General features: G+C 52.0%; 1 protein-coding gene across 1 annotated transcript in view; it reads left to right on the forward strand.

The window, feature by feature from the left end:
- Positions 1 to 12,693, forward strand: part of WHRN (whirlin) — a 75,980-nt gene that overhangs the window by 50,310 nt on the left and 12,977 nt on the right. Inside the window, exons 3-6 of the mRNA XM_029960596.1 lie at positions 288 to 413; positions 10,304 to 10,506; positions 11,483 to 11,519; positions 11,686 to 11,692. Coding sequence (XP_029816456.1) covers positions 288 to 413; positions 10,304 to 10,506; positions 11,483 to 11,519; positions 11,686 to 11,692 — 373 coding nt within the window. The remainder of the gene's footprint in view (positions 1 to 287; positions 414 to 10,303; positions 10,507 to 11,482; positions 11,520 to 11,685; positions 11,693 to 12,693) is intronic.

The following is a 12,693-nucleotide window of genomic DNA, read 5'->3' on the forward strand; positions in this document are numbered from 1 at the left end:
CAGTCTCTACCCTGGAGCTGCCCCTGTGAAAGGAGAGAGTGGAAAAGTGCCATGGATCAGCTCTGCCCCTGGTTCATGGCTGAAATCCAGCCAGGCCACATGTGCTGAACCCTCCCAGTGCTCCAGAGCTGGATTTTCCTCTGGTGTTCCCCAGTGCCTCCTCAGTCCCTCAGGAGCTGCCCTCTCCCACCCAGGGACACGCTGGGGGTGCAGCTCCCTGTTCCACCTGTGTGTCCCACCTGTCAGACACAGACACCACACCAATGACTGTTCCCATTCCTCTGCAGGTGAACCTGGTCCTGAACGAAGGGAAGTCCCTGGGCCTCATGATCCGAGGAGGGGCTGAGTATTCCCTGGGCATCTACATCACCGGGGTGGATAAAGGCTCCGAGGCAGAGAGCACTGGCCTGAAGGTGAGAGTGACTCCAGAGTGGGCTGGGGGGGAGGTGGAGCTGCACATTTGGTGGCTGCAGGGCCAGGTCAGCACGTCCCTGCTGCTCTTCCTTGCCTCTTTCCCCCAGCCAAGCTCAGCTCTTAATGGGCAGGTGAGTGTTGCATTTCTGAGGTGGCTTTTCAGGGCAGGTTCTTGGGGTGTTTTGGACCTGAGCCTGGAGGTGGTGCAGGGAGAAATGCAGCCTTACCACTCCTGGGGTGTGGGTTGTACTTGCCTTCTGCCTTGCATCTGATTTCTCCCCTTTGACACAGCCCAGGGATGTTTTTGGTGTGCAGCAAAAACCTGGCAGGTGAATCACAGACTAGCTGGGGTTGGAAGGGACCTCTGGAGATCATCCAGGCAGGGTCACCCAGAGCAGGTGACACAGGAACACATCCAGGTGGGTTTGGGATGTCTCCAGAGAGGGAGACTCCAGAGGGAGATTGGGCAGCTGTTCCAGGCTCTACCACCTCCATGGAAATAAGTCCTTCCTCATGTTGAGGTGGAACTTGTATTTTAGTTTATGGCCATTGCTCCTTGTCCTGTCACTGGGCACCACTGAAAAGGGACTGGCACCCCTGGGAGATATTTATATGCATTGATGAGATCCCTTCTCAGTCTTCTCTTCTCCAGACTAACCAGGCCCAGCTGCCACAGTCTCTGCTCACAGGAAAGTCACTCTCACCTCCCTGAGCTGGCAGGGCAGAGTTTTCTATTAAAGATCTTGATCCTGTGCCCTTTTCCTGCACCTTCCATCCAAAGCCATTATGTTTGGAGCCAGTGCTGGGCACAAGGTGCTCTCAACCTGCCTGAGGGCACGTGTTTGGAGGCCAGTTCACTGTGGTGGGAGCAGGTGTGTGCAGGTTTCCTCCTGCAGCACTGGCATCCACAGGGATCGTGTCTTAACAAGCAGAACCAGCGGGATCACCCTCGGGATGGAGCTGATCCATCAGCAGCCTAACTTGGCGTGACCTCCAGCTGCATCAGGCTCCTTCCACTGTCAAACAGGTTCCTAAGGGATGCTCTGGGGTTTGGCTGGGCCCTGGTCCAGGGTTGCCTCCAGGTTTGCTGCAGATCTCTGGTCAAAGGAGATCCTGCACCTTGCTCATCCCACCACAAACACACCCAGCACCTCCGAGCTCCTCCAGCCTTCCCGCTGTGCCAGAACAGGATGGGACATCCTGGGATCACAGCTGTTCCTGGAAGGGACATTTGGGGTTAAAATTTTGTATTTCCTAGGGCATGCACCAGTTAAATGAGTTGAAAGGGAGCCACTGGTGTATCTCTGTGCCACTCGGGAATGGGGCACGTTTGAAACTCAAGCTCCTCAGGCTGTAAAATTTTACTTCACTCAGGCTTTCTTTTCCAGTGTGCTTTTTTCTCTCTAAATGACCCAGTTCCCTGCAATCACATCATGCCCTTTTGGCTTCCTCCAGTGCAATCCCGTGGGCCCTGAGAATCAGTTCTTTCCCTGCTCCTTGTGTCAGTCAAAACCTGCTGGATCTTAAACTCTGAAATGTTCTCTCAATCCCCTGAAATGGTGCTGGACTGCTGAGGATCGAGGGGTAATCCACCCTGATCCCTTCCCTGTACTGTGAAGGGACACATTTTTGGACTCAGTGACCTTAAAGGTCTTTTCCAACCTAAATGATTCCATAATTCTGTGATGCCTCCATCGATCAGCCCTGGGCAGTTCAGGGCTAAGCCTTCAGTGGTCCCATAAAGTCACTTAAATTTGTCAAAGCACCAACTGGAGACATTCTGGTGGAGAGGGCTGTGATTTGGGCTGGGACAGACATGATCCTGTCCCTCAAATTGCTGTGGCACGAGAAGTTGCATCTAACTGGGCACTGAGGTCACCAGAGTTCCCTTTGCAGCCAAGGAGACGTTTTTGGGGGTAATGCAGCCCCTGCTGAACTTAACTGTGCTCTGCAGGCACCTGTCTCTCTTTCTGACACAGAATGAAAATGCTGCACTTGGAGGTTTGGATCAATCCAAGTTTTAATCTCTCTCTCGGGTCCTTAGCAGGGAAATGAGGTTTTGACCCCTGTGACCTGAGGGGTCACTAGGATGGGGAGCTGTGGGAGCATCCTGGCTAGAGAATGGAGTGTTTCTTAGGCAGCAAGAAGTGAGAGCTGCTGCTGGAAACTCCTTGCAGAGCCTTGGTCTCTCCCAAAGTGTAGGACACTCCTCTGGGTGGCACCTCCCAGCAGCTGTGCCCACACAGCCAGCTGGGGTACCCGGCTGGATCCCAGGGGTGTCAGTGCAAGGTCATGGCCAGAGACAGCAGGGCCAGAGCTCTGGGACACCAGGATTTCAAGGCAGATGATAAGAGGCACAGGACAACTTGTTTCTGCTTGGTAGAGCTGGAAAGAGAGGGACTGGCTGGAGCTGCCTCGGGCTTTGTGTGGTGACCTTGGTGACACCAGTGTGTGTCCCCAGTGCCTGCTGACCCTGTGCCAGAGTCAAGCTCCATGTCCTAAAAAAAGCCTGAAAGGCAGGAAAAGAGAAGTCGTGTTGTCTTCCTCGGGTTCTTTCAGTTTGATTCATGTTCAACACTTGGGTACTGCTCCAAATCCCTCTTTTGCTGCACGGGGAAAAATTGCTGCTTTGCTTCCCTTTCCGTCCACCCAGGGTGAGCTCAGCAGGGGTGATGTCACCCTGCACACTCACAGGGACACTCACAGCAGCACAACACCTGGCTTTGTCCCCCCACCTCAGCCCGTGCCTGCTCAAAAGGCTGGGGATGAGCCACACTCCCACTCCGTGGAGGCACCCGGAGCTGTCCCTGCCGTCCCCTGTCCCTGCTGTCCCCTGTCCCTGCCACCCCTCCTCCCGCCACCGGGGCTGTTGTTTGCACCCCAAAGCCTCTGCTTATTGATTCTGCACATCTCCCTCCTCGCTGCTCTGTTCCCTGGCAGCTGATTTGTGCGTTCCTGCTCTGAATGTCAGGCTTTATGTGATTTCAGATCAGCACAGGCGCTTCCCACCCTGATTTGTGTTTGCCACGGGCTGTAAATTCAGAGCTGCTCGGGGCTTTGGAGATAAAGAAAGGCCTTTTATGTCCTGCTGTTGACATGGTTGGGTGTAGATCGTGTCCCCCCGCGCTCCCTGCGCTGCTCCAGGTGCTGGTGGAAGGGATGTGATACCACAAGGAAGGAAGAACTGGTGGGTAAATGTGATTTCCAGGTAGTTTGTTGCTCTGTGAAGTAGAAAAACGGTGGGTTTGTTCAATGTGGGTTCGACCCAACCTTGCTGGGTCAATGGGAAGGTTCCTGCTGACTTCCCAAGAGTGGATCCCTCTCTGGGGTTTGCTGCTGTCACTGAATTTGTTACCAGAATTGTTTGAGTTGGTTTTGATGTGATGTTCAGATTGGATATAAGGGAGAAATTCTTCCCTGTGAGGGGGGTGAGGCCCTGGCACAGGTTGCCCAGAGAAGCTGTGGCTGCCCCATCCCTGGGAGTGTCCAAGGCCAGGTTGGAGCAACCTGGGCTAGTGGGAGGTGTCCCTGCCCATGGCAGGGGTGGAACTGGATGGGCTTTAAGGTCTCTTCCAACCCAAACCAATCTGTGATTCTGCCAGACATTTAATTTATACCTTCTTGTATCTATGGCACCAACTCAGAGAATTTTGAAATGTTCTAATACTAAATAAACCAAGCAATTAATGTTTTACATTTCCCTTAAATTTTGATCAAAGAGCAAACAACGTGGTACTGAAAACCAGGACAAAACAAGGAGGTTTTTCCAAGTCCCAGGAGCTAAACTGGCTTTTTTTCTACTCCAGAAGTGGTGCCTTGGCCCTGAGCTGTGGGTCCCAGAGGAGCTAAAGCTGGTTCAGGTGCTGCTGCTCTGTGCTCCGTGGCCATGAAAGGCAGAGCAGCAAACAGGCTGGATCGCTGCAGTCAGTCAATAATTAAATATTCATACTCCTGGCCTTGGCCTTCTTTATGTTTATTCATTCATGGAACTCCTGACAATGTGTTCTTTGGGCATGTTTTAAAATATGCTGCCTGGGAGTCAGTTCTCAGACTGAAGAAGTGAGTGTTAGCAGAGGCTGCAGAGAGCAGGGACGTGAGTCAGCCGTGTTTTGCTTTCAGCTTCTGTCCTTCCTGCCTCCTTGGTGACATTCCCAGCGATGCCATGGCCTTGTTCTGGTGGCATCCATGGCTCTTCTCATCCTGATTTCTTCCCTGCTCATTTTTTTTTTTCTGGTGGTGTATTTTGTCAGAATTTTTTTCTTTTTTAAGCCATTTTTGTTTTCTCTCCGTGACCTTTCCACCAGAAAGAGCAGATTTCAGGCGTTTGCTTTGAACACACAACTCAGTATTGAGTTCCCAGCCCCAGGGCTGGGGTGGACAGAGGCTACAATGATCCATATCTGCCCATACATGAGAGGAGAGGGAAAAAGAGGCTGTAAACAGGAAGAGGTGAATGATTTTACATCCTCAGTGGCTGTCATAGAACAGAGTCATTTAGGTTGGAGAAGATCTCCAAGATCATCAGGTCCAACTGTTCCCTGAGCACTGCTGAGGCCACCTCTGCCCCATGTCCCCAAGTGCCACATCCACATGACTTTTAAATCCCTCCAGGGATGGGGATTCCATCACTCCCTGGGCAACTGTGCCAGGGCTGGACAGCCTTTTCCATGAAGAAATTTTCCCAATATCCAACATGACCCTCCCCTGGCACAGCCTGAGGCTGTTCCCTCTCCTCCTTGTTCCCTGGGAGCAGAGCCCGACCCCCCCCAGCTCCCCTTTCCTGTCAGGGGGTTGCAGAGCCAGAAGGTCCCCCCTGAGCCTCCTTTTCTCCAGGCTAAACCCCCCAGCTCCCTCAGCCTCTCCTGCTGCTCCAGCCCCTTCCCAGCTCCGTTCCCTTCCCTTGGTGTCATCTGAGAACTGACTGAGGGTGCACTCGGTCCCCTTGTCCCAGAGCTGCCCTTTGAAAGCTGGTTTGTGTTTTGAGGTCTGCACGTGGACAGAGATACTGAAAAAAAGAAGAGAAGATAAAATAAAAGCCTTGTGGCTCCCTCTGAGGCTGGGGAAGGAGCTGCAGAGTGAGGGAGCAGTGAGGAGGTGTGTGGTTGTGGTACCCGAGATGGAATGTTTCTCCTGGAGTGATCCTTCCAGTGGTGCCACCTTGCTGGGAACAGACCTTGTTTAAATGGCTCCTGTCCTGGAAGGCCACCAGAACCCTCCCCACAGCAGTGCCACAACCTCTGCCAGCCCCCAGAGATCATTTCCTCTCCTTGTGCTTTCATTCCCATCTGTGTCTGCTTTGTTCCTCCTGTTTGTGTTGTGAAGTGGTCAGGAAAAGAACACGTTTTCAGGCAGCACTTGGCACCAATCATTCCCTACCCTGCTCCCAGATCTCTGTGATCCTTCCAACGGGCTGTGTTGGCCTCTTTGGCCATGGATCACCTGCCCTGCCCTGTTTCCCTCCTGGAGGAGCTGAGCACCTCCCTGTTTTTCTTATTTAACTTGGTCGATTCCCAGTCGATTCATACGTTTCCCTGCCCGTATTTTTAATTTCTTAAGGTCTGCTTTTGGTAATTATTTGTGCTGGAGGGAGGCTCCTTCTACTTTAGTGGTATCTCCAGTGTAATTTAGCCCCTCTCCAGGCACATTAGTGGCATTAAACAGGACTGGTGCTAATGCCAACCCATTTGGCACCCTATTAGCCCTGGTACTCCCAGCTCAATTTGGTGTCATTTAACGTGAACTCATGTTTAAAATCTCTCACCTATTTCTCTGTCTGTGTGACTGAATTTCTCCCAGAGCCTGTTTTGATTATTTTTAAGAGCCTTTAGCTGCTCAGAACCCTTGTCTGAAGCCCATTAAGTTTCTCTTGGCTGCACCTCCCCTTCCCACGTCATTCCCTCTGTCTCCACAAGGAGCAGGAGCCAGGCCTGTCACCGAGGTGTGTTATTTCCGAGCTCTGCTTCTCGTCATGCTCTGTCACCTTTTGCATGTCATGTTCAGCCCCTGCATTTCAGGGTACATTTATCCCTAGGAAATGGGAATAATTCCATTTTCAGAAGTGCTCAAGCACTCAGCACGTCCTCTGTGTGTCCACCCACCATTAGCTGAGCACAACTGAAAACTTGTTCCTGAAATATCCAGGGCAGTAATTTTCCTGTATTTTATTTTTTGTGTGTATGTGTCTTATTATTATTACTTCTTTTATTCTGTGCCAGTTTGGAGCTGTGCATACAGCAAATCACTTTTGCCAGGGTCAGCTTTTGTTTTGCTGGATGGTTCTTTTTGCATCTCTGCAGTTTTTTGTCACCTTCCCAGTTGTCCTTGACTTTGGGGAGAAAATATAATTATTATCCATGTTAATTAGCAACAAATCCTTTCCAGCTCTAATAGGAGTCTGTGATCAAGATAGGCTGATTTGCAGACATTTGGGCTGTCCAGTGATTCCTTTTTATCTGCCCTTCACCAGCAATCATTTTTGCAAGGTCTTTTTTGTTTTTTTTTGTCCCTGCACGTGCTCAAACTTATCCAAGTATTTTGTGGGTGGTTTTTCCCACCTGGTGTTAATGTTCTGGGAGCACCTGGGAGAGGTGGTCATGTGCTGGGCACAGGAGACCAGAGGGATGTGAAGGACATGGAGTAAATGTGGAGGAAGTGATGAAGGACAGACACAGAGGATGAAGTAGCTGGTCCAGGGCCCTTCTGGTCTCCCTGGTGCAACAAGGACTTGCCAGGCTCCTGTTGGGTTCTCTCTTAAAAGGAGAAATTAAAGAAAGGTTATTAAATCTGTGAAACTGTCTTGAAACAAAATAATCATGAAAGTTTAATGCCTGATACAGAAAACTATTAAAGATTCATAATTGCAACAGAACTGTCTAATCAAATTTGGGGGTTTATTGGTCCTTCTTTTAGCAGGAAAATCCACTCCAGTGGGTTGGCTGATAAATCAGAGAGACCTGAGAGATGATATTCATTCCACCTGAACGTGTGTTTCTCTTGGCAGTTCAGGCACTTGTATAATTTCCCTTCCCTGTTTTGTTGTTCATCAGCAGTTTTCTGATGGTGGGTTTAAAGCTGACAGAGCTTGAAGGGAGTCTGAGATATTTTCTTGAGTCTGTTTGTTGGGAATGTGGGCTTGTGTTATTCACCCTCCCCTGGGCTCCCTCCCTTCCCGTTTCCCAGTGCCCTTGTGATCCACCATCCACAGAGGAAGGAACTGTCCCCAGAAATTTGGGATGTTCCATGTTACTGAGCTCCCAGCAGAGTAAGGACGTGGAGCTGTTGGAGCAAGTCCAGAGGAGGCACCAAGATAATGAGAGGGCTGGAGCAGCTCTGCTGGGAGGAAAGGCTGGGAGAGCTGGGATTGTTCAGCCTGGAGAAGGGAAGCTTTGGGGTGACCTGATTGTGGCCTTCCTGTACCTGAAGGGAGCCCATGGATGGAGAGAGACTGTTTACAAGGGCCTGGAGTGACAGGACAAGGGGCAATGGCTTCACACTGTGAAGAGAGTATGTTTAGATTAGATTTTAGGAAGAAATCCTTCCCTGTGAGGGTGGGGAGGCCCTGACACAGGTTGCCCAGAGAAGCTGTGGCTGCCCCTGGATCTCTGGAAGTGTCCAAGTCCAGGTTGGAGGGGTCTTGGAGCAACCTGGGCTAGTGGAAGGTGTCCCTGCCCATGGCAGGGGGTGGAACGAGATGATCCTTCAAGTCCCTTCCAACACAAACTGTTCTGTGATTCTATGAAGAATGAGGCAAATCTGCTCAGGTCCCTGGATGGAGCTGAACGTGGAGCTGAGCTCTGCTGCATCTGGACTTGGTGATCTTAAAGGTCTTTTCCAACCTAAATGACTCCATGGTTCTGTGGTGCTCTTGCTCCAGGTCCTTTTTTTCCTATCAGAGCCTCCTTCCAGCCTCCTCTGAACGCTCCTTCTCAGCACCCTCTGTCCTTTCAGCAGAGGGAAGGGTAAACAAGAGCCCTTCTCTGGCTTCTCATTATTGCCAGCATTATTTTGTACAGCTCCATCAAGCTCCCCACACATTATCTCCTCTCTAAATTTAACAGGCCTAATCTGTTCAATCTGTCCTTTCACAGGCACCTTCATCTGCCACTAATCATTTTTGTTTCGCTTCCTTACAACTTTTCTCTCCCTTGCTGGGCAGGCAGAGATGTGGCCAGGGAATGAACTTGCAGCATTCATCTGGATATGGACATTACACTCATTTTAGAGCTGTTCTCCATTTGTTTCTTACCACAGTTTCCCATCACGAGTTTTTGTTGCAGATGTACCTGTCATTCTCACAGCTGCACCCCGAGCAGAGTGGTCCATGAGTTGTTGGTTATGTGTCCTCTCTGTCGTTCACAGGATCATGGAATGGTTTGGGAATCTTAAAGCCCATCTCATTCCATTCCCTGCCATGGGCAGGGACACCTTCCACCAGCCCAGGTTGTTCCAAGCCCCATCCAACCTGGCCTTGGACACTTGCAGGGATGGGGCAGCCACAGCTTCTCTGGGCAACCTGTGCCAGGGCCTCACCACCCTCCCAGGGAACAATTTCTTCCCAATATCCCATCTAAACCTTTCCTTCAGTTTGAAGCCATTCCTCCTTGTCCTGTCCCTCCATCCCTTGTCCCCAGTCCCTCTCCAGCTCTCCTGGAGCCCCTTTGGGCACTGGAAGGGGCTCTCAGCTCTCCCTGGATCCTTCTCTTCTCCAGGTGAACCCCTCCAGCTCTCCCAGCCTGGCTCCAGAGCAGAGACACTCCATCACTCTGAGCATCTTTGTGGCCCATTTTTCTCTGACTTTTCCCTATTCTTGTGCCTTTGCTGGGAATGTCCCCCTGGGATGCCTGGAGACACCACAGTCAGGCTGTATCAGCACCCTGTCTGGCACTGTGGTGTGGTCACTGTGCTCTTTATTGGATTCATTAGTGGAAGGGGAAACATCCCAGGAAGACAGGGAGAGGAATGGATGCCTTGATAGGTTTGTGGTGCTCTTGGTGTCCACTTTCACCCCAGCAAAGTTCTGGGCAGGACTGGAGTAATCTCAGGTGACAGCAGAGTCGCAGCCCACCACAGGGACTTGGCAGTGCTTAATCCAGTGCTTCCCACTGGAGGAAGAGTCTGGAGAATGAATCCCAGACTGCACTGTGCCATAAAGAAAGTCAGACTGCATTTTGGCAGAGCTGAGCAGAAGCCTGTGGTTAAGGAAAGATGGGAAAGAAGAGTTTCAAAGAGGTTTTTTTGTCAGAAACAGGGTGAATTGGAGTATGGGAGTGAGGAAGAGCAGCACTGGATGCCCTGGAAGCACAGAGGAAGAGGGCCTGGGATGAAGGGGGAAACACCACATGGCTCCTGTGTCCTGAGCATGGCCAGGCTGTCAGGGAAATTCCTGGTTCCTGCAACGGCCCTGCCCACAAAATAAAAGCTCTTAGGAACAGCTGGGGAGGAAATGGGAGGAGAGGAGGGATGGAATCCAGCTGTCTCAGATCCTACAGTTTACAGGGGGTTGGAGGCTGTGGTGAGACACTCCAGTTGAACCTCCCTGCTGCATACAGAGATCTGAGGTTTGGGGCTTCCACAGATGGTTCTTGGCCCCCCAGATCAGCAGGAGGGGTTGGGGCTGGAGGCCTTGATGTTCTTTGGAGGTCTGCAGTTGGTCTGCAGGTCTGGTTGATGGAGGAGACTGGGCACATTCGTCTGACCTGGGATCCTAAACAGGCTCCTCCAGGCTTTGCAGACTGATCCTTCAGTGGCTCCCAGCCTGAGTGCTTGGTTCGTCAGCCAACAGCATTTTTCCCGGTCCCTCCAATTGCTGTTCCCAACTTTGATGGTGGGAGAGGAGGGCGTGTTCCCAATAGGAAAGCTCCCAGGAGCTCACCCCATCCCAACTCCGCAGGTGGGGGACCAGATCCTGGAGGTGAACGGCAGGAGCTTCCTGAGCATCCCCCACGACGAGGCCGTGAAGCTGCTCAAGTCCTCGCGGCACCTCATCATGACGGTGAAGGACATCGGGCGCCTGCCCCACGCCCGCACCACCGTGGACGAGACCCGCTGGATCACCAGCTCCCAGCTCGGGGAGACCCTCGTCAGCTCCGCGGGGTACGTGCCTGGGGCAGCCCCTGGGGGCTTCCTGAGGGAGGGGGGGTGAGCTCAGAGCTCCTGGGGCAGGGCACGGAGTCACCCCGGGCTGGGGGAACACCCAGCGTGTGACCTGCTCTGTCCAGGGGAGCAGCCGGTGCTGGGGTGTGTGGTCCCCATGGGATGTGGTTTGAAGCTGGCTCCCTACCAAGTCTCCAAACCTTACCACAAGAAGTCAAACCTCAGGGAGAAGAGGGAGAAGAACCTCAGGGAGAAGAGGGAGAAAAACAACCAAGAAAAACCCGAAACGAGAGAGAGACAGCTAAAGCAATATATATATATATAAATATATTTACACTTATGTTACAGTTACGTGCAATTGAAATATATACAATTTCACAAGGGAAAGGGAAGGGGGAAGGGAAAAGGAACAAAACCAAAATAATATATATATATATATATCCCAATCAGTAGCCCGAGATCTAGCAACTAAAAGAATTAGCAAAAACTATCTTACTAGTTTCCTTGGGACAACCGAGAGTCACGCTGGAACGATCACCGGCAACCTCCATCCCCCAAGGTCGACAAGGCCCAACCAGGCCTTGCTCCCCAACCCAACAAACTCAACAGCAGGGAACCTGCACCTCCAAGCCACCAGAAGGAAAGAGAGCAAAGGTCTCTCCTCCTTTCTTCTTATAGCCCAGCTTACATAAAAATCGTAGGGAATACTGGGTAAATCTGGGCCTTTCCTTGGTTACAAACTGGTCACCAAGGAAGGCCCAGACCAAACTACCACACCATGTCAACCGAAGCATCTCTGACCTGGTCTGGACAACGTGCTGCTGCCCCTTCCCCTTCTCTCAGGCCAGAAGCTTTTAGCTTCCAGGCACAGGGAGGGGAGAAGGTGCCAGGTCCTGTGCCACATCCCGTGCCAGGTCCTGTGCCAGGCCCCAGGTGACGAGGGACCAGCACTAACTGATCTTCTCCCTCCTCGCAGGGCAGTGGGCAACCACGCTGTGGAGATGACAGCCAGGGTAAGACAACTCTTATGCCTGATGCCTTAGGAAAGACAAAAAAGAATCACTGTTATTATCTTCTGTTTTCCACGGGAGGGAGGGCTCTGTGCTCCTGATTATGGAAGGGATGCTGGTTTGGTGAGGGTTTTAATGGGCCTTTCTCCTCCCCACCTCGTGTTGGCAGCTGACAAGTGAACCAGTGGGTGCCCCCTGTCCTGTGCCACTGGTGAGTCACTTCTGCAGCACATCTGGTGCCTCCCAGCCTGGCAATGAGCACCTTAATGGGCAAGGGGCAGTGATTAGGCAAGGACACCCTTCACCCTGCAGATGGAACTATGGTGCTTTCCACATGGAAAGGGCTGTCTCTGGGCCCTGCCAGCTCCTGGGATCTTTCCCAGCTGGAAGCAGAGCAGAGCCAGGCCTCTCCAGCACAGCAGGCAGTGGCAGGGACTCACCCATGCTGTGCCTGCAGCTCTGTGCCAGTGTCTTCTCCCCACACCTCTCTGCAAAGCACTTTTCTTTTAAATGGAAATAAGGCAGGGAGGTTTCACAGGTGGCTCTCACTGATAACAGCTTTGAACTCTTTGCTGGCAAAACATGTTCCTCAGCCCCAACTCCTCTCTTGCTCTGGGATAGTCAGGATCTTGTCTGGCTCCATATCCCTGTGCCAGTGCTGCCTGGGAGGGAACAGCAAGGACCTCCTCTTAGAAATCCCTCTCAAAGGAAAAAAAGCCTTTCATCTGCAGCCAGACTTGTCTCTCCCTGGGGCTCCTTTGGTTGCCAGTGGCTCTTTCGTCACCAGGGTCTGCTTCAAGCTGGCACTGGGGGCAAATGTGCCTTTTACAGAGGGTGGGAAGCTGGCCTGTCTCTCGTGGCCCCAGTTCCCCCAGCTCTGCCAGGGAGGAATACAGCCTGTGATTAAATCACTGGTCCAGGGGCAGTGTCCCTGCTTGCTGAAGAGGGCTGGGAGGCTGTTTTGGTTTTCAGCTTGTGCTGCATAAACTCATGGAATCCATAGTTTCATAAGATATCCTGAGCTGGGACCCACAAGGACCATCCAGTCCAACCCCTGGCCCTGCACAGATACCCCAACAATCCCACCCCAACAATCCCCAAACCCTCAGAGCGTTGTCCAAACCCTCCTGGAGCTCTGGCAGCCTTGGGGCTGTGCCCACTGCCCTGGGGAGCCTGG

Source organism: Manacus vitellinus, unplaced genomic scaffold (genome assembly GCF_001715985.3).
Source record: "Manacus vitellinus isolate BGI_N305 unplaced genomic scaffold, ASM171598v3 scaffold_27_pilon, whole genome shotgun sequence".
Taxonomy (NCBI): domain Eukaryota; kingdom Metazoa; phylum Chordata; class Aves; order Passeriformes; family Pipridae; genus Manacus; species Manacus vitellinus.